The sequence below is a fragment of the Solanum stenotomum genome, chromosome 8 (assembly GCF_019186545.1).
Source record: "Solanum stenotomum isolate F172 chromosome 8, ASM1918654v1, whole genome shotgun sequence".
Taxonomy (NCBI): domain Eukaryota; kingdom Viridiplantae; phylum Streptophyta; class Magnoliopsida; order Solanales; family Solanaceae; genus Solanum; species Solanum stenotomum.
The window spans coordinates 15,514,012-15,541,621 of NC_064289.1; the positions used below are offsets into that span (position 1 = coordinate 15,514,012).

Genomic DNA, 27,610 nt, shown 5'->3' on the forward strand with positions numbered 1-27,610 from the left:
TTGAGTTCAGTTACATGAAAAAAGACTCGAATTTGAACCGCATACTTCAAAATTTCAGGAATTTTTGAACTACTTCACTAGTCAAAAATTCATGGTATTAGAGTCAGATTCATCTCCATTTGGTCTTTCGATCCAGTTGAGCATGGACGTGAAGGGGGTGTTAGAGTGAGTAAAAAGTCATACATTGGTTGGAGAATGAATTTGTGGTCTCTTTACAGAGCCGTCTTAACCACTAGGTCACTAAGGCCATCGCTTGGGGCCTCAAAAATCCATATTTTTGGGGGTCCCAATTTAAAAAAATACATAGACATGTTACTTAAAATTATATGTATTTTTAAATTTTTCAAAAAAACATGTAAGAAGTATTAAAAAAACAATATAAGCATTAGTTTTCCCCATTTTTCTAAGAGAATGAAACATTTGTTGAAATAATTCCCTTAAGTGAAAAATTGTGTTTCCTTATTTATCTCCTAAAAATTTGACCTTATATTATTATTTACCTTATACTCATTTTTTTTTAATTTCTGTTTTATTATTTTTATTCTCAAAATTTGCTTTCGAGTGTCTTCTTCAAAATCTTAAGAAGTGCAACAACCAATCAGTATATTGAAGCAACGCAACACTATTTCAATATTGTTATATCAACTTATCAAATTCGTGAGTCAGGTTTTATTATCTAATTTTATTTTATAATTTTTCTTGAACTTTTGTTATTGTTGATATTCTTAGTTAGTAAGTATATATATTCTCGTTTTAGTTATGAAGAGAAATCCTATAACTATTGCTTCAGTCGAAAGAAGATTTTTGAAACTAAAATTGATAAAATTAAATCTTATCTAAGATCAACAATGTGAGATTGAATGCATTAGCTATATTATCAGTTGAAAAGGAATTACTAAAACAAATCGATTAGAAAACTGTTATTAATGACTTCACATCTAAAAAGACTAGAAAAATAGATTTTGAACAAATATATACATGATTATTTTTTTTATTTTTTAAAAAAAAATTAAAAAATTTAGGTCCCCTCTTTAAGGTTTGGCTTTAGGTCCCCAATCTTGTTGAGTCGGCCCTGTCTCTTTATATGGACTTGGCAATCCTCCCTTCATGAGCTGATTTTTGGGGTTAAGTTAAGTCAGATGTTATATCTTTACATTTTAGCTAGAATATTTTTGTTCAAATTTTATTTTAATAGCTAAATATCAACAAATGATCCAAAAATTGGTAATTCGAGAATCCATGCCTTAGGTTAAATATTCACGAAAATCTATGTGGTCGATGCAATTAAACCTATATACATTTTTTAAAGAGATTATTTAGGGTAAAGAACGCTTGTACTCTAAAAAAGATAAATTATTTAAAATCGACTATTCTTTTACTTTTATATCCATGTTTTTAACTACTAATTCACGTTTACTGCTTGATACCATCAAATTATATATATATATATATATATATNGTATCAAAGAGGAAGAAACAGTGTTTCAGTGAAAACACTACTAAGTTACTCCTTGATACTATCAAAGTGTATATATATATATATATATACACTCTGATCGTATCAAAGAGGAAGAAACTGTAATTCAATGAAAACACTACTTAGTTACTCCTTAATACCATTAGAGTATATATATACTCTGATGGCATCGAGAAGGAAGAGATATTAATACCATCAAAGTATGTATATATTCCAATGGTATCAAGGATGAATAAGTAGTAGTTCAATGAATAAAACAAGAGGGCACTTGCGTAAATAGTTTGGGTCATAGGTCCAATCAAAATAAATATATTGAATTAGGTCCAATTTAAAGAAATACTTTGTCTATTTGATTCAATTCGTAAAGTTTTCCCAATTATTTAACATGTGGCCAGTATTTACAAACTTCAGACAAAAGGCCCATCGATTGCACAAGCTTTTCATCTTTAAGCTCATCGTACTTCTCACCAAAGGACCACTTTTTTCCAACTAAAAAGCACCTTAGAATAGGTACATGAATATACAAACCAAAGGCAACCAAGATTTTCAATTTCTCAAAGTACAACCTTTACTAACGAATTGAAGTAAGGAAAGCACTAATGGGAATCACACACGTCGCATATATGCAAATTTAGTTTCCTGGGAGGCTCGTATAGTTTGTTACGTTAACTTCAAAAGAATAAGTTGTGTTGGAATTGATTAAATTTCGTGGAGTTCATAATTGCATAAAAGGAGTCAAAGTAATTGTTGCGGCAGAGATGATGTAAGATGAGAAGTGATTTTCAAACCCTATTTGGTATTCAAAATCAGAGGGAAAACTACAACAATGAAAGTCAGTTGTTATATTTGCACTCCCTTTTTTTGGATATAAATTGCTTATTGAGACATGAGATGCGTGGAGTTTCAAATTATAGTTATATATGTTTGAAATTCAATTATATATGTCCAAACTTAATGCAAATATACTTGAAATCATGTATAAGTATATGAAACTTAGATTTTGGCAAGCCAAACTTCGAACAAAAATATTAAAAATTAGGGCCTGAGATTTGCCAAGCTTTAAGGAAAAAGGTTGAAAGTTTTGGCCTGACTAATTGAGGTCAAACTTTAAGCAACAATATTAGAATTCAATTAGGCATATGTTATACCTGAAGCTACTTTGAAATGGCTAAACTTGCTAATTTTTATATGTTGCAACTATAATCTATCTATATATAATAGAAGAAGAAAAAGTGCCACGTGTCAGCACCACAGAAAAACTATAGTTATTATTTTTTAAATCAATTAAAAAAGTACTGATTGTAATAAAACAATAATTACCATTAAATTTTTTAGAAAAAACTTATTTTTTTAAAAAATAGTTAAAACGGTCATTTAGTAGTTAGTTGTAGAAATGGGGTAGTTTTTTTTCCATTCATTTTTAAAATTTATCTATATAAATCTAAAAAACAAAACATTTAAAAAAAACATTAATAAAAAACATTTTTTATAAATTGTTTACGTTAAAAACTGATGGTTTGATATTTTTTTTTAAAAAAAAAATAATAAGAATTTGAATGTAGTTGTTCCTAATTAAAGGCTAACTGCCTGTTTTTTTTTTAAATAAACAGTGGGATAATTTTAAAATTTTGTAAATGTTAAGTATTATTTTTTAAATCTATCTATATATCAGTACCACAATTATTATTCTTGAATTTTTGTTTTAAAACTGATATTTTTAGTTAATTTAAATAATAAATTCAGTTTTAAAAACAAAGAACAATATAAAACATATTTTTTTTTAAAAACAGTTTTGAAACTTAACATTTAAATTAAATTTTAAAAACAAATAACAATATAAAACAACTTTTTTTAAAAATCTGTTTTGGAACTTAATGTTTAAATTCAACTTTAAAAATAAATAACAATATAAAACAATTTTTTTTAAAAAAAATATTGCAACCTAACGTTTAAATAGGTTTAAAGCATATTTAAGCAATATAAAAAATTGTAAAGAAAATATTATTATAAAAACAGAAAAACATAAGAACACATCCATTGCTATAAAATTTCTAAAGCTATCTAATTATCTATTCTTTTTTAACTTTTTTTTTTTTGTTTTAAAAAAAAAACTTCAACTACAAATAATTATCCCTAAAATTCCTCACCCACTTGCATAATTTCCTATCCCAAAAAAACTCAACCATATTAATTCACTAAATTTAAATAGGACAGTCTTTTCTTTAGTTTTTCTAGGAAAAAAATGCATCTCAATAAAGGAAATTCAAAGCAATAATAATCCTTACCATTCATGGAAAGGTAATTTTTTTTGCATATTTCCTCTCTTTTTCTTCTGTTTTATGTGATTTACATTATCAATAATTGTACTTTATTTTGGAAGTTCTAGATGTTGAAGATGATCAATTGATGAAGTTAGGATCAAGCCATTTATGTCATGAATATATGTAGTTGAAGAAGGAGAAACACTTTTACGACTATATCCGATAACTATGCCAAGCATGTAATATTTTAATTTTTTTCATCTTATGTTTTGTTTCAAAATCAAACTGTGTTGGGTGTGTTTACATATGATTTTTTGTTTACTACGTATTTCATATTTTTCATTTTTTAATCTTATTTTTTAACATGCAAATAATGATGAAACTATAATGAAAATTTTGAATTGAAAAATTAGAAGTATTTGAATTTTAAGATATTATATTTTTAAAAGAAAAAAATTATTAACTTAATTAAAATTAGAAACTCATGATTATAGAATTCTAAATAAACTCTTACTATTTTACGAATTTATCTTTTCAGATGTTAACAAATATATTTAACTATATTTTAATTTTAATTTACATATAAATGAAGATAATAGTATTATCTCTCTATATGTAATATAAATGAAAGTTGATATATATCTGCTTGCAATTCATTTATTTATCGAATGATGCTGAAAATGTTAATATGACAACGACTACAGTGATAATGACGACGACGTTGATGATATCGATATTACAACAATGAAGATGAAAGGAACATAAAATGACAATAAAAAGAATATTAAGATGACGAAGGAGATTAAGAAGAAGAAAAAGAAGATCAAGAAGGAACATGACTGAAATGATAAAAAAATTACAGCAATTGAGCAAAGTAGATCACCATTTTGCATTTTGGAACATTGCAAGATTATACTGGCAACGATAAAGGAATAAACATGGATAGTTTCATTTCATCACCATAATGTGATGATTTGTATTTGTCATATCATCACACTTCATTCTTTCTTTAAATATCCAGGTAAATATGCCAATGTTATGTTGAAAATTTATAAAGTAAAACATAAATATAAGTGATAATTTGTAAATCTTATAATATATAATTTGCATAAACTTTCTTTTCTTTATAATATGTAAAGAGATAAGATGTATTACCTACAAAAGTTTTATGTGGGTAATATAGGTTTTCTTATGTGGTTTTTTTTTTACGTTGTTTGTTAGTTTGTATTAAATGTGTAAGAATTATTTCTGAGTTCTAAAAATTACATTAAGTTATGGAGAAACATTTTATTTTGGCTAATTTTAAAAGATCTAAAGAAAGAGGAATATTTACGAAAAATATACATATTTTTTAAAACAAATTAAAAAATAAATATATTTCTTTTTAATTCTTAAAACATTCAAAAATTTAGATTCGTTATTTTAAATAATAGTCAAGAAATAAACAATTCCACATTTTAAACTAAAATAAAAGCTAAGTAAAGACTTTCACTAGCTATCCATGAATTATGGATCCCATTAACGTGAAAATTGAGTGTTTTAAACTTTCAAAAAATACGTTATAAATTTTTGTTTAATTTTTTTTAAAAAAATATGTTTTAAATTTGTGTTTCAAATTTAGATAGGGGATAAGTTTGAAAATTAATTTAAATGAAAAAAAAAGGGATAAGGGTCTGAAAAATATCCCAACTTTGATCGAATTTGCTGTTCCGATACTAAACTTTCATGAGGACCTATTACCTCCCTAGACTATTTAATACCGTATTTTTTACACCTGAACTATTTAATAGTGTATTTTAAATAGTTGATGTATTTTTCAGACCCTTATCCCAAAAAAAATGATAAGGAAAGACTTTCACCAACTACCCAAAAATTAGGGAACCCTAATGTGAAAATTGAAGTTTTAAATTTATTTTATATTAAAAAAATATTAGCAATTCAATTCGTATTTTTTTTTTAAAAAAGAGTGTTGTATACTTTCATCAAATTTGGCTAGGAGATAATTTTGAAAATTATTTTCAATTAAAATAAAATACGAAATAAAGATTTCCACCAACTAGCCATGAATTATGGAATCTTATTAACTGTGTAAGTTGAGTATTTTAATTTCTTTTTTAAAATAAAAAACTAAAAATTAAATCTTAATTTTAAAAATAAAATAATTTAAACAATTTCAAGTTATAATAAACCATATCTTCATCAAATTTGTCTAAGAGATAACTGCACACACAATTTCAAATAATATCAACTCAAAATAAATATATCAATTCAACAAATAATTGTTGTCAAAATTCCAGTTCAACAAATCCATATACTCACCTTTACAATTATTTTAATTTCGTATGTTGCTTTTATAAGACAATTTTGTGGATAATATCATTATACTTTGCTATTTTTCATCACAAAACATAAATTAAAAACAATTTTTAAAATTTCTTTACGTTAACTACACTTTATAGAATTATTTAAATTTTGAATTGAAAAGTTAATTATTTTTAAAATATAAAGATCCTAAATTTAAATTTTAATACAAATCATTTTGGGGACAGTTCTAAAAAATAGGGTGTGAGAGTCATTTTTCTGAGGGAAGTTTATATTTTTAATAATAATATTATAATAATAATAATAATATTATAATAATAATAATAATATAATAATAATAATAATAGCAATAATAATTTCAGCACCACAAAATTTATAGATATATTAAATAATAAAGAACAATTTTAAAAAATATTTATATCATTTTATTTTTTCAAAAAATAAAATTTAAAAATTATATAAAACCACAAAAATTAACATACCACAAAATTCTCAAAAAAGAAACCACGGCACACTAATAACGGCACAAATACGTGTAAATGTGGAAGTATTTTAGTATTATTTTTGTGGATATATTAAATAATAAATTTGTGGATATATTAAATGATAAATAATAATTTAAAATTAAATTTGACATTTTGTTTTTAAAAAAATTAAATTTGAAAATTAGATAAAACCACATAAATTAACATACCAAAAAAATTCTAAATGTGGGTTCTGATATGTGGAAACACAATTATTATAAACGAAACAAAATATTTTAATTGAATAACATCGTAATATTTTAAAAAATAAATATTACAATATTGTATTTGAAAAAAAATGTTATCACAATTAATTATACGATAAAATAAATTGTGTACTAATAATATTAATTCAATGTGCTCAAATAAATAAGTTAATGATTTGTATTATATTATTATTATTATTATTATAACAAATTAAATATATTATTAAGTGCATAGTATATTTTATTAATTATTTTTAATTATAAAATTATTACATTTTAAATATCCGTGCAACGCGCGGATACGTATACTAGTTTAAATAATAGTCCCGAAATAGTTAGTTGTGGACTTTCCATTTGTGGCTTAAAACCTGCCCATTTTTAATTAAACTAGAAGATTAAAATAATTCAATCCAGACAAGGACCAACAATTAAGAGAGTCTTTGAATTGACTTAAAAGCTAATTTGTTTTTAATTTTGTGTTTGACAAATAAAAAAGTGCTTCAAATAATTTAAAATTTACTTAAAATTGATCCCCCCTACTTTTTTTTCTTTGTGACTTAAAAAATGCTATGTGTTTGACCAACAATTTTACTTTTTTATGATCCCTCCTCTTCTTACCTTTTTTTTGGCTCCCTCTTTTCTTCCACTTTTTCCCTCTTCTTGCTATTTCTTTCTTTTTTGTTTAATCTTCTATTATTATTCTCCTTCTTTTACCTTCTTTTTTCTTTATAAATAATTTGTGGCAAAAAAAATATAGTCATTATTATTTATAAATATAATTGAAAAAATATCTTAAATTTTTCATACGCTTTATCAAAATTAGGTTTTTTTTAAAAATAATTTACACATATAAATTAACTTATATAATCAACTTATATTGAAATTGAATTAGAATATAATTTGATATTAATTCTTAAAAATAAAAACTTATAATAATTAGCATTTTACAATGTTAAGGATAGGTCAAACATTTAACAAAAAAATGCTTAATAACACTTGTGTATCAAATATATCAATATTTTTTTTTTATAATCAAAGTACATAATTGCTTATTTTTCTTAAAAAAATTCAGCCAATCCAAACGGGCTCTTCTACACAAGTGTCCACATGGTGGAAACTCTATTTTGAACGATGGGCCGATTGGGCTGGCGTAGCTTAGTCCAGTCCAGCCCAGGAGGTCGTTTAAAAACCCCGCCTCTCACAAAACCCTAAAGCCGAACTTTGGCGAGAATAGCTGAGTAGGAGCAGAGAGTTTCGCCGCACTACAATGGGTATGTATCTCAATCAGTTTCATTCAGTTTTCATGACTACTGTATCTGTGTTTGATTGTATGTTAAATATCACATGTAATGGTTGGAATTGCTGGAAACGCAAATGCAGAGATCTGACTGCTTTTTTTGGAAAATGACTATGGTTGTTTTGTTTATATAGGCGCCTACACTTACGTGTCAGAGCTATGGAGGAAGAAGCAGTCCGATGTGATGAGGTTCTTACAAAGGGTGAGGTGCTGGGAGTATCGCCAGCTTCCATCAATAGTGCGTGTTACTAGGCCTACTCGTCCTGACAAGGCACGACGTTTGGGTTACAAAGCCAAACAGGTACTTTTTCTTTTTTACTATGGTTTGGTGATCCTGAGTTGAGCTTAAATCCAACTTATTCATATATTCATTCCTGACTTGCTTGAGATTGAGGCAAATAAGTTGTTGTAATGCTTCTCTATCTTTTGGTGTTTTGGTGATTTATTTGACAGTGTTAGTTGCTGAGACTTTTGAGTCATGCGCTCATTGCAAACTTTTATCAATATCATAGTGTGTACTAAGTTTTTTGAATCCACAACTGTTGAACAGCTTGTTCTTATCTTCATGAAGATACGATGAAAATGAAATCGGATCTGTCTGGTAAAATGTGAGTTTTGAGTTTTCTAATGAGGTACAATGTTTTCAATTTTTTCTATGTCGGTTCATTTGAGAACACATGAAAACATTTTTTTTGACAATGAGGAAAATGACTTGCGTGTAAGTATGTAAAACAAGTTCAGCAAGTGGAGTGTTCTACATTGACTGTGTCCCTCTTCACCATCCAACATGCCATAACTTTACCCCATCCTCTAGTTCCCATCCCCACCACACACCCTCCTAATCTCGACCCCCATCTCCCATAATATTTGCAATATCTTTTGCTTATGTACTGAAAATGAGAAAATAGGTTAGAAATTCACTTATTTTCTTAGAAAACAATTTCCATGGACATCCTTTGTACCGAACACACCCTAAATCTGTGTTCCCTTTCAATGTCTCTTCTTATTGCCCCTGTAAATAATTGTAGCGCAGTATATGTAATTTTTGATAACTGGTCTCTGCTAAGAAAATTCATTGTCAACTATATGAAATTTCTGGATGCATGGGGACCAATAAATGAGTTGCAAATTTTTTCCTTGGTAGTGCATGCAATTATTTATGACATCTCTAAATTAGAACTAACAGTTTATTGTCATTACTTATTTTCATTGCATCATTGGTACCTTCTATTTCTTCTTTTGATTTATATCCATGTACCATAATACTCGCAGGGCTATGTGGTTTACCGTGTTCGTGTGAAGCGTGGTGGAAGGAAGAGGCCTGTATCCAAGGGTATTGTGTACGGCAAGCCTACCAACCAGGGAGTCACCCAATTGAAGTTTCAGCGTAGTAAGCGATCTGTTGCTGAGGAGCGTGCTGGTAGGAAATTGGGTGGTCTTAAGGTCCTCAATTCTTACTGGATCAATGAGGTATCTGTCTCTTTGGGCTCATTTCATAGAAATCAACTTCTTGCCTTGCAGACTAATAAGACAATGGAACTGAGTAATACTAAAATAATGTGCACATTGACATTGTTGATTGCAGGATTCCACATATAAATACTTTGAAGTGATCCTGATTGATTCAGCCCATGCTGCTATAAGGAATGACCCAAGAATCAACTGGATCTGCAACCCAGTGCACAAGCATAGAGAGCTTCGTGGACTGACTTCAGCTGGGAAGAAATACAGGGGTCTCCGAGGAAGAGGACACTTGCACCACAAGGCAAGACCTTCAAGAAGGGCAACCTGGAAGAGGAACCAGACTCTGTCTCTACGCCGTTATCGTTGATCTGCTTAGAGTTTTTCAAGAGTTTCTTATTGTATTGTTCACGACTGTAGTAGTCCTTTCTTTTTTGAAATCAAGTTCTGAGAAACTTGGTAGAACAGCTCAATTTGTGCAATGGATGATAGATGATAATGCTATACTGTTATATTTATTTGGTTATTTTAGATGCTGCTAGATGTAGTTCTTTGTTTTGGTAACTAAACTGATTGTAAGAATCACCAAGAGACCATTACAAAACTGTAGCCAAGCTAACACAACTTGTCAGCCTCTATCAAAAACCAAAATTAGTAACATAGTTGCCCTAGGCAGAAAATGGTCTAAAAAAAATATAAATGAATTACTACTCTACATAAGGAGAAACGTACCTTATACCCCTTGTATCAATACTCAAGTGCATCTTATAATAGAAGAAACTGCAAGATAGCCTATTTCCCCTTACAATAATAGTTCAATTCCCAGCTAAAGGAGGTATCTAGCAAGAAATCCGTTGTAATAATCAGGAAAGAAGGTCCGTCCTTTGCTGAACTGGTATAGCAGAATTTTGTATATGTCGTTCTACAAGGCTTTCTGCATCCCCACCCTTTGTTGCAGAATTGTCTTCTTTAAGAGTTTATGCATCTGTGGATGCAGTTCAATAATCATTCTTCCTTGGATGAAATCTTGTAAGAGAACTCCGCACGAGCTTCTTCTAACTTCACAAAAAGCTCCTTCATGAAAGTGGTGTTTGTTCCATGAGTAATTCGCAGTACCTCTGCTGTCTTGGCTAGTGACCTGTACGCTTCCTCAGTCTCACCAAGCCACCTGAAATTACATATCAGCACCACAGGACGATCATTAACGAAATCACCACTTTCTTGAAATCCTATTGACCGGAGAAACTGTTTATTAACTTCATTAATAGTTTTTTAAGTCACGTAGTTTTACTTGTCAACTTAAAAATCCCTGTGACCGATGGCACATTTGAAACTTATTTCTACCCTTTTCCACTTAAAATATCAAAGTCTGCGGTAGGGTTGATCCACGACACACACCTAACACACACATCACGTTGCACCAGACCAAAGCCTTAGGGCATTTTGAAAGTAGCATAATTTCATGCTGTCGATAAAGAAAATGTTTGGTCACTAAATCGTTGATGAATATACCAAAAAATAACACGATTTGGCTTCTCTAGATGTTCATGTACTGCAACCAAGATTAACAAAATAGAACAAAAGATGCCAGGAGGAGCAAATCTCCGAACCGCGAAATCATTGCAGTGTTGCAAAATATATTTAATCAACCAAAAATGCAACACCCATAATTTCGTCTCCCCAAGTATTTAAATTCAATAAAATAAATTTCTAAGTATATAAAGACAAATGTTTGAAAAAGGGATAAATATACCCTTGAATAAATGGTACCTCAATATCCTCCATTATACTTTTAGGTTACTCGTAACCTTACTGTCTAACTTTTGGGATGTGTATACCATTGTGGCAGACGGAGGGACACGTAGCATCATCTAAACAGTCTACCTGAAATTATTTTAATTTTCACCTACAAATTAAAACCCACCCATGACCTGGATAATTTAACACTCATACCCAACCTAACAAAGAATTGGGTAGAGATCTTCGTAGGTATGTTTGTTCTCCATCTACGACCATTCTCTTAGCTGTTTTCTTGTCTCGTTTTATGTCCAATTTCAGGTGGTATTGTCGATTGTAGTGTCATTATTGAATGATTTTCTTATTTATTGTTGCAAGATACTTGTGCAATATTGCAATAGGATATACAAGATCTAAGCATATTTCTCGAGTCCGGAGCCAAAAGGGTAAAAAAATTGACCAAAAATTTCAAAAAGGCAACAAAAGTAAGTTTAAAATCAAAAGGGCAACATTTAAAGGTAGGCTGGACGGCGTTTAAATTATGGTAGCAAAGCGTGGGGTCTTATGCGCCTTACAAGGCGCAAACAGATAGAGTCTTACAAGGTGCAAGCATGTGTGCCTTGTAAGGCGCATAGACAGGGCCTTTGTCCTTGCATAAAAAAGAAAAAACTTTTTTTACATGCAATTTTTATATTGAAGAACATTGCAAATTGCATGTAATAAAAAAAAGTTTGAAGTTGAAGTTGATTCAGAGAGACCGACCAGATCAAGATTTGCCATAAAACATAAAAGCAAGCATAACCAGAGACAAGCCACAAAAAGAATAGTAGCATAAAGATTGAACATTTACTAGAGAAAAAATTAACAAGACGGCTAATGGAACTGATTTGAACTCTAATTAAGCAAAATTAGTAAGTAATTTAATTTAATTATGTATGCTAACAATATAGTACATAGAGTAATAACAAAAAGAGGGTTGTGTTGAAGAAGGGTTCTGTAGATGGAAATGGAAATATGACATTACAGGAAAAAATAAGACGAAGGTTCATGGAAGAAGCACTTAATTAATTATTTGAAATAAACAATTGATTATAATTATGATTAGTAGTGAGTAATTTTCAAGTAATCAAATCAAGAATTGATTGAAGGATATTTTGGGAATATTTTAATTTGTAGGTAGAGATCGAAAGGGTTACATGCCAAAGTGGCTAGGTGTCCCACTGACTCAATTATTTATTTAAGAAGAACATTGCATGTTGGATTAGCTGATTACATCTTTTCCCACTATTTAAATTGAAGAACATTGCAAATTGCACGTAAAAAAAGTTTTTATTTTTTATTTTTTATGTAAGGTCAAAGGCGCAGGGCCTATGCGCCTTACAAGGCGCGTCTGACTTGCGCCTTGTAAGGCTGTGTCTGTTTGCGCCTTGGCTACCCTAATTTAAACAACATCCAATCTATCGTTTAAATGTTGCCCTTTTGGTTTCAAACTTATTTTTATTGCCCTTTTGGAATCTTTGGTCAATATTTTTTTGCCCTTTTGGCCCCGAACTCTATATTTCTCTGACAAGCAAAATAATGAAATATGAAATAGAGAAAAGATAACTAGCAAAGCAGAATATACGACACAATAAATAGAAAAAGCCAAAAGGTCTAACCATTCAAGTTTTCCACAAGTGTAGTATTGCAGTCCGAGTAAAGGATGACATTCTGGATAAACTCCTGTTAAAAGAAGAAATGGTACAATATGAAATTAGAGCATGACTAAGTTCACTTAATTTGCTCACTTACTAATTTATGTTTTATCTTATGTCTAAAATCATCATATTTTATTATTTTGGTATTTAAAAGTAATTTTGTGTTTATTCGTGAAGAAGTGATGTTTTAATTATAATACTAATAAATTTATTAATATATTTTTTTTGGGGGGGGAGGGGGAGAGGGGATAAATTGCATAGTTTGATAGTAATATATTTTTAGAAATTGTGATTGTTTGGAAGTTAAGATGTTAAGAGTTAATTTGTATCTCATAATAGCTTTTATATCCTTGGATTATTTATACTTGTAAAATTACATTAGTCGTTTTATTCCCCATGAATTGATTTAATCATGTTTTTAATTTTTTAAAATTATTAATGCATTTTTTTGTAACTTTTATGTTGTTATACTATTTTACTACATTATAAATTAAAAAGTTATCCATGGGGCTGACGCCTCGCCTCACCTCCCACTCCTGCCTTTTAAAATACTGGTGCAGACATGCATTTTGCGTTTTCTGCACCCCTTACCCCACCCCCCAGGTCTCCACCACAACCCCACCTCCTCAACCTATATTTAATTGCACACTGAACACAAGAAAAAAAGTAATAAACCACTTGTTTTCCATCGAAAATGTTTTCCTCCGTACCAACTGCATGATGTCATAGTACTTGTATTGAAGAATATAGGGTTCAGAAAAAGTAGATTTTAAATGAACCTCACTTACTATTATATTATTATGCCAAGAGAAAGCATTGATATGGTGACTACTGAATAGAAATATCATGAACCTTTAAGTAGTGCCAACTTACTTTGATAAACTGGAATAGTTAATCTGCAATACTTTAGTGCCTCCTTCCAATCTTGCAGCTCCATCAATATCTAAATGAATAAATATCCATATATCAGGTGCAATAAAATATCAAGAGAAGATTGGAACAAGATTGATGTCGATATCTTCAAAGGAAATCAAAAAAGAGATTTCATTAATAGAATCACCATTCAACATGAGTGGAGAACATTCTTCTAATAGACATTACATTAAAGGTAATCAAACCTTTAAGAGATTCTCCCGTGTGCGCATCAGATTGATCGACAATGGATGGTACAGCTTCACTTGAAGTTTCTCAATCATCTTATACATTACACGAGCATCTTTGTTATCTGTATTCTGTCAAAGAGTTCTCAAATAAAATAAAAAATAAATATAAACTTTAAATGTAATTGATGGAACATGTCACTTCCCCAATTCTATACCAACTAAAGTGGCCTGATCAAAAGTGCCTCCTCTTATGGCGTAATATAGCTCGTGATGACTTAGAGGGGAAATTATTAGCTCAACACATTGTTAGAAGTAGTATTAACATGATTATTCTAACATTAGTAGAATATCTACAAGACTATTATATAGATTTTACAGATAGTAACATAGATTAGACATTCTTAGTGCTAACTTCAGAGGATACGTCCACATAAAAGTGAAAAAGAAGCCTTTTCTGACAGTGATTGGATTTCATGAACAGTATTCTTTATTTCTTCCTTGTCCCTAACGAGTCCACATAATTGGCATGTGAATCCTTTATTACCTGCAAAAACAAGAAAAGGAGAAGTCCTTGGTAAACCAGATCAAGATCAATCTTGCAGGTTTAAGATGAGGTTTGAGACAGGGATCATATACCAGAGTCACGAAGCAGGAAACCACTGCATTTCTTGTCCTTGCATTTATAACCCTCCAGAACTGCACTTTCTTGGATATCATCATTTTGGCCCTTACAGTAGTTTAATAATTTTGTGAGCAGAGAAATCTTATTAATGAACACTAGTTAGACTAGGCAATGAACATACCAACTTGATGCAGCGAATGCAAGTGCAGGAGAAAAGGTACTGTTCTTTAAGAGCCTTTTGACGAGTTGCAGTGGTTCCAGCCATTTCTATATAACTTATTGATACCTTTTGGAAGCCAATCAAGTAAATCAGAAAGTTAGTGATTGCTAGATGTCGATAACTTTACTTGTGTTTTTAATTTACTGCTTAAAAATCAGTAAATAACATACAGTCAAATTTAACACACTTCTACAGTAATGAGCGTCAATTTCCAATATTAACCGATGGAAACCTTTTGCTTATGACGTACAAGATCAACAGAACCATTGGAATCTAAGCAACATATAATCCCCCTTCAATGACGTGCACCACATTTCTACAATCTCATTGAACTCCATGTAGATGTTTAAGTGCTCAAAAGAGCAAATAAGAATCATAAAGTAATTAGCTTCTTGAAAGATATTCAAGAGTCAGCGACAAAGATCTCAATGATTGTTGATCATGTAAATCATCATGACTACATGCATATCATTATCAATTATCCTTCTTACTAAATTCGTCAACATAATCCTTGCTCAAAATTAGAGGTATTGGTCAAAGGAAGCACTTCCAGATATCAACCTGTGGTTGGTTGATTTGCATCAAATTTAGTTTTCAGAATGATCACATACTTTCAATTAGTGAAAATTTACACTCGTGAATTGACCAAAATGATTTGGAAAACAATGTATTACCTCAGTACCTTTGGGTATATGCTGCACAGCTCGGACAACAGCCATTCTTCCCTCAAATATTAGAACCGAATTCGGCAAACAACTATAACACGAAAAGTCCACTTAGAGAAATACGTTATACTAGCTGACATAAATTTATTGCAATAATTACCTGTGGTTGATTATAGAAACCACCGGATAAAGGCCTGTCCCCAGGGGTTTCAGTTCAGCATCACAAATTGTATGTGCATTACATGAAAACTGCACATCCCCAGAAAAGAAAACAGAGAAACACCAGGTTAGACAATGAATTTTGTAAGAAAAAGGATTAGATACTTCAAGACAAGTGATTGAGGGAAGACTTTAACCACGTTGTCCTGTAATTATCATGAAATAAGAGTGAGTTATACAGAAGTATTTGAACATTAGAAACAATATAGCCCAGACATTATGCATGGAACAGGCCTATGCAGCATTTTTTTTCCCCGGGGCGAGGAACGTTGTATAGTTTTGAGACATATCAAAAGGGAAAATCTGTTCCACAATCTATACCTTAGAAAAGTTTTCTGCAATCTCCTTTACATTGATCTCGGGCCATTGAAGAATCAGACTGACAAGGTTTGCCATCTGAGCATACAAAACTAGTTGCTTCTCATCAATATCAGTCATATCTATGGAAACAAACTTGTCAAGAACAAAACAAAGTCAAAGACTAGCTAATATAGACCTTAATACAGCATTCAAAATTATATCAGAAACTCATAAGTATAAGCTACACAAGGATACGAGAAACCAAGGATTCCACCAGATTGTAATTGTCCATGACTGTAATTGGAATAACCTGGCAGTGAAAGAGTAGTTATGAGCTTCATGCAAAACCAATATATACTACAAATAGCAAGCCTATTTTTCATGACAAGGCTGGAGGTCCAGAATGACAGATCCAACAAGGGTAAGACAATAAATTAGAGTTGGTTAGGACCAAGTTACGCAGAACTGTAATGTCTGAAGTGATTAACCTGCTTGCACATATATTGCAGCTACTTGGGAAACTTAACTACTTCTATCTAGCAAATATTGAGGTTTCCATGGTTCTGAAACAATTATTTGAGTTTTCTAGCCATCAATTATTCCATAAAGTTTGATGATGGAAGTTTAGGTACTTCCCTGCACATATAAAGATTTTACACTTTGAAGGAAACTAACGGAAGGAGGTATAGAAAGGTAAAATATAAGAGATGACATAAATTGATTCTCCTTTCACAATTCTCTACAGATTCTCTTCCCTCCTAAAAGAAAGAGAGGTATTAGCTGACCGAAGAGAAATATTTTTTTTCTCACTTCAATTTCCTTCATTTTTTCTTTTGTCAAACCAAACTAGGAAATGGGAAACTTAGGGCTTGTTTGGCCATAATTTCATATTATAATTTGAAATAATTGATTTGAAGTTGAAATTTGTTTGGACATGCAATTCGATCTCAAAAATGTACATGGAAACCTCACAATTTGTGAAAGCTATCAAAACTTTCTCAACTCTTATACAATCTTACCAAATGAGAAAATCATAGTTCATAAACAAGGTAATCGAATTATTCTGTGGCGTCTCATTAATAAATAAAAAATCTCCATGTACCTTTTTTTATAAATAAATGTTCTCGTTTGCATGTTATTACAAACTTTCAAATACATGTAATTTAACAAAGATCCATTAGTCCAATAAATCAACAATAATAGTAACTAGCTATTCTTTAATATAATCCTCCCATAAGGTACGAACAATATCTCCACGTCGAGCATCGATCTTTTTTCGTAAAAAATTAAATTATGGGTCTTTTTGGCAAATTATAAACGTACGAAGTTTCAAATATTAAAACTTTTAAAATCACAAACTTGAAATTGAAATCCTACCTATTAGGTGAGTTTGAAATTTGACATTAAAACTCAAATTTGAGCTCCAAAATGCATGGCCAATCACCTATTTAGACAACCTCCATCCCTTTTCATTCCCATTTACAAAACAAACTGTCAGAATCTTTTCACTTTCTAAAAGTAAATGTCAGACTCCCTGTTTTCTTTTATGTACTCTCTTTGTTCCAATTTATTTATCATGCTTTCTTTTTTAGTTCGTACCAAAAGAGAATACATAATATGAGTCTATTATTTGAGTGGCTTTGGAGATATAACACTGAAGAGCAAGCATAATGGAGACAGGTTATACAGTGCAGGCATGAACAAATGGGCCACTGGACTACCAAACCAATGACATCCACCTATGGAGTGGGAAACTGGAAATCCATCAGGAATCTATGGGAGGTGTTTATAGCAAATACAAGGGTCAGGTTGGGCAATGGGAAGAAAATCTCTGTCTGGAGAGATGACTGGTTAGGGAATGGGCCTTTGATAGATCAATTTCATGATCTGTCATTTTATCCTCCTTTCCTGATGCTACAGTTGAAGAACTTTGGACTCCACAAGGGTGGAATATTGTATTCAGAAGGCTCCTTAATGATTGGGAGATCCCAAGAGTTACTGATCTCTTTGGTAAACTCGAAGGTTTCTCAGGCCTAAAGGAGGAGGATTCTCTCACTTGGATAGGCGGCACCAAGGCTGTTTTCTCTGTCAAAACAACTTACAACTACTTAATGGATTTGGAGCTGGTGCAGACTTTAATAAAGAATTGAAAGGCTCCAAAGAATCAGACAGACTTCTTGATTGACTTTATCACATGTGTTATAACCCAGGAAACCCTTCAACTCCGTCCCATTTCAAGATAAATTACCAAGTAATTCCATAAAGCAAATACCTCATTTTGACTTACACATACAGAATATCATCAAACTAACTCAGAACAGGAAACAAATATGTGTAAGCATCAAATCTAGTGAAATCAACGTTATCCATGTTACATATGCTCCCATTTCTTGAAATATCTACAGTTCTCCGACATGCTACACTAATACATAATCAAGGGAGCATACTCTAAGACTGCCTGTAAGGATGTCAATACCTCCCCTTTCATGTCTTGCTCGCTGCTTATACTCCAATGCACTCACTCACCCAAATGAATCGGATTTAAAGCACAAACACAGCACTTGCACCAAATTCAAGTACCATATTAAACTCTAAAATTAAGTCAAATTTCACTTCAGACAAGCAAACATTCACTAAATGAGAATATTAACTTAGTAGCAACTGAGTTATAAAAACAAGAAAGTAGATGGACCTTGACCTTCTCATCTTGCAGTTTCCTCCGCAGATAAAGCTTAACCATCAATCTTATACTTGGCGTAATCGATTTTACCCTCTCCTTGTCAACCTTTGACAAGGCCTGGCATTCAACCCTATGCAACTTCCAATCCGACTTCTGCAATTCGCTTCACCATAATTATAAATTTCCCAAAGGAAAATTAAACAGACAAATATCAAAGCTCCTTAGTTGTTGATATTCATTTATGTCTACAAATATCTAGAAATGAGGATTGAGCAAAATTTATTGAACCTGGCATGTGTTGCCACAGTAGCAAACTACTTGGCATGCAGAACATCTCTTAAGGTTATTTGAAGTGAAACACCATTCACATTTCGCTGATTTATTGGGAACTGAAACATATGGGTCTTCTGATATAATCACTTCCCCTGTTATTATTCGAAAAATCCCATTTAGATGTTTTTGTTCCTAATTTTAGCAAACAAATAAGTTGCAAAGTAATTGAAAATTTGAATGGAAGTAAGACCTGGAAAGAAATCCCGAGTGGTGAAAAGGCAGCGACCCTTTTCCGGCACAGAAGAGACGGTGAGCCCTTTATCACTCAACACTTCCTCTAATTCCTCCATCACAAATCTTCTTCTGCGGAGTGCGGATTTGAAACTTGAGAGCTCCAGAATGTATACTTCAAGTCCTACTCCCTAAGAAAAATGTCAAATTTTACTGATGTGCCATCCGAAATTGCTCTTTTTTTTTTCTTTCTTTTATTTAATTAGACTTTAATCATTGCTAACGAATTTTGTGTTAAACCATCTCTAACCCTACTCTATTTTACTCTCCATTCTCTATATTTTGAGAGTAAAATAGAGAATGTCATCTCCAATCACTCTCTAAAAAGCTCTTCATTCTTTATTTATGGAGAGGTGAATAGTAATTCTTCAAATTTGGAGAATTACTATCCACCTCTCTATTTCACTTTTTTATTATTTTAATATTATTTCTATTATTTGTAACTAACAAATTATTTTTCATATAAGGCTATTAAATAAATTTCTAATATTCGTAATTCTTTTTAAATATAGAACAACATTTTAAAAAATATATTATTTAATATATACTACTTTCATCCCGAATTAACAATATTTTAAATAATTTTTTTTCAATTTTCGTCATTTTAAGAGATAATTTGATATTATTATTGATTTTCACTATGGAGAATGCACAAAATTTAAATGATAAAATGAAAATTTTAATTTAAAAATACAATACATGACATAATAATTTAAATACAAGATAAAAATACAATACATAACAGAATGATTTTTAAAATCACAATAATAATTTAGTAATCCGATAGGTCGTTTTCAGATTTAACAATATTCGGAAAAAAGATAGTGTATGATCTAGAGAATTGTTATGTTTGTGATTGCGGTTGTGCTTGTTGATTTCTTTTTTCAATTTTTCGTAGTTGGTTCTTTAAAATTTACAATAAAATATAATTTTTATATTTAATAAAGATTTTTAAAAAAAAAATTATATTAGATGAAAATTATATAGGGTGATTATTTTGAAAAAAGAAAAACGTATTTATATTATGAAATAGAAATAGAAATAATAATATAATATTAAGGAGAGAGAAGAAGATTCTTTTTTAGAGAGTAAAATAGATAATTGAGTTAGAATTGGTTGTCTGAAAAAATAGAAAACTCTATATTTGGAAAGTAAAATAGAGTGTAGGATTAGAGATGGGATTCAAACAACAAAAATAATATCATTGACTTTTTACTTATTTTCTATTGTTTGGTAAATAAGCAAAAAATATATATTTGCTCAAGGGTATTTAAACTTTTTCTAGCAAAAAACCCATAGAGTGGGAGAGGGTGGGTGTGGAACCTTGAGGGATGGCGGGAGTGGGCCAGTCAAGATGCAGGGGTTCGGTGTGTTAAGTGTATAATGAAAATATAATGTTATTTATGAAACTTGTTTTCCTAGAGAAAATATTTATTAAAAAATTTGTGCTCTCCATACTAAACACACCCTTAAAGTTATTTTCAAATTAAAGTTCCTCTGAAATTCTTTGAAGGGTCGAAAACGAATAGAATGCTGAGTAAAATTATTCAATTTCAAATTATAGAAAGACAAATTTGCTCGAGGTAGAAATATATAGCTATCAGCTTCAATCAATTATTGGATTTAAATGTACGTTTTATCTGATTGAAGTAAAACATATAGAAATTAGGTGAAGCGCATAAATTGATACAACAATAAATAATCTGACACAACCATGCATCCTCAAGTTTTGATGCATTAGGAAAAGAATACAACAGCCAATGAACTATCTATGAAGAGATTCCAGTTGAGATTCTTGACCGTTAGATTCGTAGGTTAAGAAATAAGAAAAGTCACTTCAGTAAAGGTTTTGTGGAGAAACTAGTTCTTAGAGGGAGCTACTTGAAAATGAGAAGCAACCATGATGGCCAATGGAAATCAATTGTACTTTTTAGTTGATTTTAACTTCTTTTTTATAATAAGGGAAACCCACAGCCGCTATCCTTTGGATGCGCACAGGTAAAACCCCTGCTCTTATGCAATAGCTCGCAAACCACATAGGAGAGGTAACCCGCACTCGACCCAGAAGGCAAACATGAATAAGTAACTATATTTTGTGAAATAAACAAACGTATACCCTTCAATGGAGTTTCTATCTTTTCATTAACCCAGTGAAAAGTAGTTCAGTCAAGATAACAGATCTACAGACTAAGACTATCATTTAGTATTCTCGAAATCATTATGATGACATACATTAATATAGCCTTTGGTAAATATACTTAAATGTGGGTTCAAAGAGTTTCCTCACTTGTATAAACACATCAACAGCAACATATTCACTATTTACAGAAATCATACACGGGGCAGGGGGGCGTAGTTTCACCATCTAAACACTAGGTTAATAAAAGCATCTCATTTAACTATCTATTCACAACAGCCAATTGTTAACACCTCTGCAAAGACTCAGCTATTTGCTAGAGGATCGCTGAAAATTATGATGCAATCAGTCAAACATGCACACCTTCGCTGAGATGGAGAATGCTCAAAACAAAAATACTCAGCATGTTAGCCTTTAGTGTATCTTTGTAAAAGTATATTCAAACTCTTCTACTTCGAGTCCTTCTGGCAATCTGTAGTGCACCCAAAAAACAACTTTAGTGAACAGATGAACCGAAAAAATTAACTTGTCTAAAAAACTTCCTAGATTAAACATAAAAATTTAGAAGTCACAATGTCTGAACTGTGATTTATTAGAACGTTCTAGCATGCCTTCTGCAAAGACATCTCTCTCTATAGCTCTGTCAATTATTCGAGGAAGCAGGACCCAGCTCTAAAGCTACTTCTTTTCTTTCTTTTTTCCTGATAAATATCCACAAAGCTTCAACAAAAACAGGGACAAAAAGAAAAAGATAAAAAGTTGGTGGGCGTGGAGGGAGACCGGGTGGCTCTTCTAATAATGTTGGTAAAAGTTGATTTTGTTAAAGCAGAGTAAATACCATCCAAGAATTTGATTTACTAGTTTTTCCATTCAGAAATAGCGACAACCATCTGAGCTAAAAGGAAGCTTAAAAAACAGCGAGCTGAAAGGAAACAGAGGAGAAAAAAGGTGAATCTTACAAGATCCTCATTCACATCGATGACCTCAGAAGCTGATGAGTCAACAAGAACACTCTCCTGATTCTTTAACTCTGAGGCAGAAAATAAAGAGAATCATAGAAGAGTAAATACAAACTTACTCCTCGAAACACCAGCAATAACATTTTTATAGATTAATAGAAGATCTTACCAGCTAAGGCAGTCCTTTTACTACCAATCTTAGATTTATCTTCTGACAAATCATCTTCTTGTTGAGAGACAGATCCAATCATATCTATATTTTTCCTTGGGCTATAAAATGAAGAGCATTTGTCATTGTAACTACAGTAGATCTTTCACAGGACATGTTATAGCATCCACAACAGAATAAAAAGCAGAATTCAAGCATATGATGAGAACAATGTATGCTGTCCAGGCACTTACATGAATGGCAATATGGGTGAACATGATTTACATGATGAACTCATGAAATATCATTTCTCATGGAAGAAACAGACATAAAAAGCTGAGGACATAAGAATGTCTATGTTTCATATATTTTTCACCCCTTCTATGTAATATATATAACAACCCAGCCAGCATACAAGCACAAGCAGATGCCAATGCAATCCAGATTAAGATTACACAAAATGCATTACAGGACATCCAAATCCAAGGAAATTGTGACCGCATAAAAATGCTTCATATACCTGGTTTCATAAAATGAACACCTACATTAAGGAAAGTACCACTTACAAGTTAAATTGACTATCAAGCAGGAAATGGGTTGCAAGTTGAAACAAAAAAATTCCATATTTGAATCTTGAAGAATTTTGCAGTGAATTGAAAACAGTCAAAGTTCATAAGAGAACATCACTTGATCCTTCTCCCCATAATAATCAGAAAAAAAGTAATAGCTCACCGGCACAATGATTGCAGACCACAAGAATCCTGCATATTAACTCAGTGTTAGGAAAAAATTTAACCCAAATTTGACCAGATCTTATTACTTAAAAAAAATAAAGTGCAGAAAATGGAGAACGAACTCGAAATGACAATGTGATTACTGTGATTGGAGAAAAAAGAAATGTCCAATTGAGAAGGTCAATAAAATTCTGATTCAGTTATGGATTTAAGGAGAATTTTTTCCAAAATCTTTATGCAGAGGCAAATATGAGATTTACTAAACACAAATAAGCAAACTACTTTTGATATTAACAGCTCAACCAAAAGTTAATTTTGTTGACAACAATGCAAGTTGAAATTTCTTTAAGATAGGCAATACAATCAAGAAAGATTCACATTGTCAAAATCGAAGTAAGGACAACAAAAATGTGAAGGTTCTACTTCATGTCGGAGTGTTAAACAGAAACTCTATTGAGTTAAGCAAGACAAAGTATTTAACTAATATTTCACAAGTATAAATCAATTAATTTAAGGATACTGTTTTTTTGAAACTGGTAACATTTGTATTTCATTTAGTACTTAGGTAGTACTGAAAAACCATATTTACAAAAGCAGAAAGGAAGTATAATCTATCCAAAAACTGAACCAGACCTAAATGGATCCTAAACCATCTATGATTGACTCAGTTTCATTGGAGTAGACATTTGTACACCAAAAGCAGAACAACAAAACACACTTAAGCTTTACTTCCTGCAAGTTGTTGTTCCTATTCTCAAAACATCTCTCGTTTCTCTCCCTCCATATAGTCCACCAAATACTAGCAGGGATCATCCTCCATCTTTCTCTGTTTGTAGCTCCAACTCCAGCCATCTCCCAACTGAATAGAGTCTCATCAATCTTGCTAGGCATACACCAAGATATGCCTCTGAGATTAAGGAAAATCTGCCACAGCTGCTCAGTAAAGTTGCAATGTAAGAAGAGATGTCTCATTGTCTCATTAGCCTTACCACATAAGGAACATCTGTTACATAGAGAGATTCCTCTCTTGGCCACATTATCCAATGTCAAAACTGCTTTATTGGCTAGTAGCCATGTAAAGCATGCCACTTTGGTCCTCCAGATTTGCTTCCAAGGCCATTTGAAGTCTTGAATGCCACCAGGACTTATCTGTTTGTATCCTTCTTTCACTTTGTAACTACCTTTGTTGTGCCCTTGCCACCATAAATAATCCTCGCCTGTTTGTATACCTTGAAAATTCTCCAGAACCTTAAACAATTCAAGTATTCTGGGAATTTCCCAGTCATTCAGATTTCTTCTGAGGATCAGATCCCAGCCTTGTTGTGTCCACATTTCAGCGACAGTCTTCTGTTGGTGTTGAGCCAATGTAAAGATGTCAGGAAAACGATCTTTGAGGCTCATACCACCCAACCATTTATCAAACCAAAAACTAGTTTTTCTTCCATTTTGTACCTTGACAGTAGACTGATTACTGAGAAAAGGCCAAAATATTCTGATGGATTTCCAAAGGCTAATCCCATTGGGGGTATTTACCTCTTTGGTTACCCATTTATTTAGCTCCTCATACTTGTTGTTGATCACCCTATACCATAGTGCTTGGTCCTCCTGATGGTACCTCCATAGCCATTTCACCTTCAGAGCTTTGCTATGGTTTTTAAGATTCTTGATACCTAATCCACCTTGCATCTTACTTCTGATGATGTTCTTCCACTTGACTAAGTGAAAGCCTTTTCTTTCCTTATTTCCTTGCCACAAGAAGTTTCTTCTAATTTTGTCCAAACTCTGAACTACTGATTGGGGAATATGGAAGATAGATAGCATATATGTAGGGAGAGCATCTAGAACAGAGTTTATCAGAGTTAATCTACCTCCCAAGGAGAGGTACTGTGATCTCCATCTGGCTAGTTTCTTTTCACATTTCTCCAATATTGGGTTCCAAATGTCTATGGCTCCAGACTTTGCCCCCAAAGGCATGCCCAAGTATACTGATGGCAGAGTACCTGTCACTCCTCCCAAGGTTTGTGAGAGGTGTTCCACATCCGAAACCACATTAATTGGATACAAATGGCTTTTGTTCCAGTTTATATGTAGTCCAGATATGGCTTCAAAGTAGACTAGTACGAGTCTCAAAATCAGCAACTGCTCCTCCTCAGCCCCACAAAAAATTAGTGTATCATCAGCATACTGTAGGTGTGTGATCTCCATACTATTCCCAGCGACCTTACTGACTTCAAATCCCTGTATTCTTCCTGTTGTCTTGGCTATCTTCAACATATTGTTAAGTCCCTCCATAGCTATGATGAACAGGAAGGGTGATAAGGGATCCCCTTGCCTGATTCCTCTGTGTGCACTGAAAAAGCCTTCAGGAGATCCATTGACGAGTACTGAAAACTTAACAGTTGAAATACAAAACTTGATCCAACTGATCCATCTGCTATCAAATCCCATTTGTCTCAGCATACTTAGAATGAAATCCCAATTCACATGGTCATATGCTTTCTCAATATCAAGTTTGCATAGTATACCAGGTTTCTTCTGGGACACTCTAGAATCAATTGCTTCATTAGCTATAAGCACTGCATCCATTATCTGTCTTCCTCTAATAAAAGCCATCTGTTGTTTGTCTACCAGCTTATCCACAACTCTCTTCAACCTTTCGGTCAAAACCTTGGACAGTAGCTTATAGAAGCTTCCAATTAAGCTGATGGGTCTGAAGTCCTTCAGTTCCTTTGCTCCTATCTTTTTAGGAATCAGTGCTATGTATGTTGCATTATAGCTCTTTTCAAACATCCCAGTTGAATAAAAATTGTGGAGAGCCCCCATAATGTCATGTTTAATGATCTCCCAACATTTTAGAAAGAATCCCATTGTGTATCCATCAGGACCAGGGGCTTTGTCTATAGCACACATTTTTAAACACTCAAGTACTTCTTGTTCCTCAAAATCTGCCTGCAATGCTTCATTTTCACCCTCTGTAATGGTAGGATGGTTGCTTATATTTACAGAGGGTCTCCAACCTTCAGGTTCTATATACATCTTTTTGTAGAAAGAAATAATTTCTTCCTTAATTCTGTCTGGCTCTGTTATAGTCTCTCCCTGTACTTCCAGTTGATCAATATGGTTGTATCTCTTGTGGGCATTAGCTGTTTGGCGGAAAAACTTTGTATTCCTATCCCCTTCCTTGAGCCACAAAGCCCTTGATCTCTGTCTCCAGGCCACTTCCTCATTCTTCAAACACCCCTCGTACTCCATGAAAAGTGTGGCTTTTTTTGCTATCTCCTCCTCAGTTAAAATTCTGTTGCTCTGATGTGATTCTAACTCAGCCATCTGATTGAGAAGGTTGTTCTTTTGCAATTTCAGATTACCTTGTTCATATCTGCTCCATTCTTTCAATTTCCCTTTGAGGGCTTTGAGTTTGCATGCTAAGATGTAATCCGGCTTCCCATAGAACTCAAAATCATTCCACCAGACCTTAATTCTTTCAACAAATCCTTCTTGGTTCAGCCACCAATTTTCGAACTTAAAATAGGATTTAGATTGTTCCCAATGTCCACACAACAAGGCTATAGGAACATGATCAGAAGTCACTCTTTGCATAGTGGTTTGCTTTATGTTGGTGAAAAGATTATTCCATTCTGTGGAGACCATAATCCTGTCTATCCTGGATGCTGTGATATGGTTATCACCCTTGTACCAGGTATACCTTCCACCACTTAATTGCAGATGAATGAGGTCCATGTCTTCAATGCATTCTGAGAACTCTCTCATTGCTGAGTTTAACCTGTTGCACTCCCTTTTTTCATAAGGAAATCTACAGACATTAAAGTCACCACAAACAGCCCATGGACCATCCATCAAGCCTCTTACATCAGCCAGTTCTTCCCATACAAACCTCCTCTCCACTCTACTATTCGGAGCATACATTCCGGTTATATGACATTCAAAATTGCTTGTCTGAGCTTTGAATTTACAAGAGAGAGTATAGGCTCCAACTTGCATAATTTCCCCTTCCCACATTCTGGAATCCCATAACATCAGGATTCCTCCTCTGGTTCCACTGGCCTCTAAACAAGCATATTTAATCCATCTCCCTGCCCAAATTTGTTTAACTAAGTCCTGTACATCGCCTTCTAATTTAGTTTCCTGGAGGCAGACAATGTCTGCTTTCCAGTCCTGCAACAGGTTTTGTACCACCCTTCTCTTTCCCTGTTCATTCAGCCCCCTAACATTCCATGAGATTAATTTTATCTTCATGGAGTATTATGTGATTTCCCCTT

At 32.3% G+C, this 27,610-nt stretch overlaps 3 protein-coding genes across 6 annotated transcripts in view; 1 reads left to right on the forward strand and 2 right to left on the reverse strand.

Moving 5' to 3' along the window:
• The first annotated feature begins 7,913 nt into the window (after window positions 1–7,913).
• On the forward strand, window positions 7,914–10,038 carry LOC125872813 (60S ribosomal protein L15-like). The gene is made up of 4 exons (XM_049553612.1): window positions 7,914–8,061; window positions 8,222–8,388; window positions 9,360–9,557; window positions 9,673–10,038. The coding sequence occupies exons 1-4, from the start codon at window positions 8,058–8,060 to the stop codon at window positions 9,916–9,918; spliced, it is 615 nt and encodes a 204-aa protein (XP_049409569.1). The 5' UTR covers window positions 7,914–8,057; the 3' UTR covers window positions 9,919–10,038.
• Window positions 10,039–10,232: 194 nt separating this feature from the next.
• On the reverse strand, window positions 10,233–19,495 carry LOC125872812 (histone-lysine N-methyltransferase ASHR1). Of its 2 annotated transcripts, none has more exons than XM_049553610.1 (14): window positions 19,315–19,495; window positions 19,080–19,216; window positions 18,804–18,944; window positions 16,367–16,421; window positions 16,133–16,251; window positions 15,753–15,841; window positions 15,602–15,683; window positions 14,889–14,993; window positions 14,722–14,812; window positions 14,510–14,629; window positions 14,101–14,207; window positions 13,856–13,925; window positions 12,944–13,007; window positions 10,233–10,716 (listed from the first exon to the last, which is right to left on the reverse strand). In XM_049553610.1, exons 1-14 carry the CDS (start codon window positions 19,412–19,414, stop codon window positions 10,554–10,556), a joined length of 1,443 nt encoding a protein of 480 aa, XP_049409567.1. In that variant the 5' UTR covers window positions 19,415–19,495; the 3' UTR covers window positions 10,233–10,553. The 2 variants fall into 2 exon arrangements, with proteins under 2 accessions (XP_049409567.1, XP_049409568.1); XM_049553611.1 differs by having other exon boundaries at window positions 10,235–10,716; window positions 18,810–18,944; window positions 19,315–19,493.
• Window positions 19,496–21,581: 2,086 nt separating this feature from the next.
• Window positions 21,582–27,610, reverse strand: part of LOC125872625 (sister chromatid cohesion protein PDS5 homolog B) — a 33,920-nt gene continuing 27,891 nt past the window's right edge. For all 3 annotated transcript variants that reach the window (XM_049553379.1, XM_049553377.1, XM_049553378.1), the window contains 4 exons: window positions 23,332–23,360; window positions 22,621–22,721; window positions 22,452–22,522; window positions 21,582–21,964 (listed from right to left, as the gene is read on the reverse strand). In XM_049553379.1, the coding sequence (XP_049409336.1) occupies window positions 21,932–21,964; window positions 22,452–22,522; window positions 22,621–22,721; window positions 23,332–23,360 (234 nt within the window). In that variant the 3' untranslated portion in view covers window positions 21,582–21,931. The remainder of the gene's footprint in view (window positions 21,965–22,451; window positions 22,523–22,620; window positions 22,722–23,331; window positions 23,361–27,610) is intronic.

Coding starts and splice junctions, on each gene's coding strand:
- LOC125872813 (XM_049553612.1), top strand. Junction 8,389..9,359: donor TGGGTTACAAAGCCAAACAG/GTACTTTTTCTT, acceptor TAATACTCGCAG/GGCTATGTGGTTTACCGTGT. Junction 9,558..9,672: donor ATTCTTACTGGATCAATGAG/GTATCTGTCTCT, acceptor TGTTGATTGCAG/GATTCCACATATAAATACTT.
- LOC125872812 (XM_049553610.1), bottom strand. CDS start 19,414: ATGGAGGAATTAGAGGAAGTGTTGAGTGATAAAGGGCTCACCGTCTCT. Junction 14,994..15,601: donor ATATACCCAAAGGTACTGAG/GTAATACATTGT, acceptor GGCTTCCAAAAG/GTATCAATAAGTTATATAGA. Junction 14,630..14,721: donor TTTCCTGCTTCGTGACTCTG/GTATATGATCCC, acceptor TTGTTTTTGCAG/GTAATAAAGGATTCACATGC.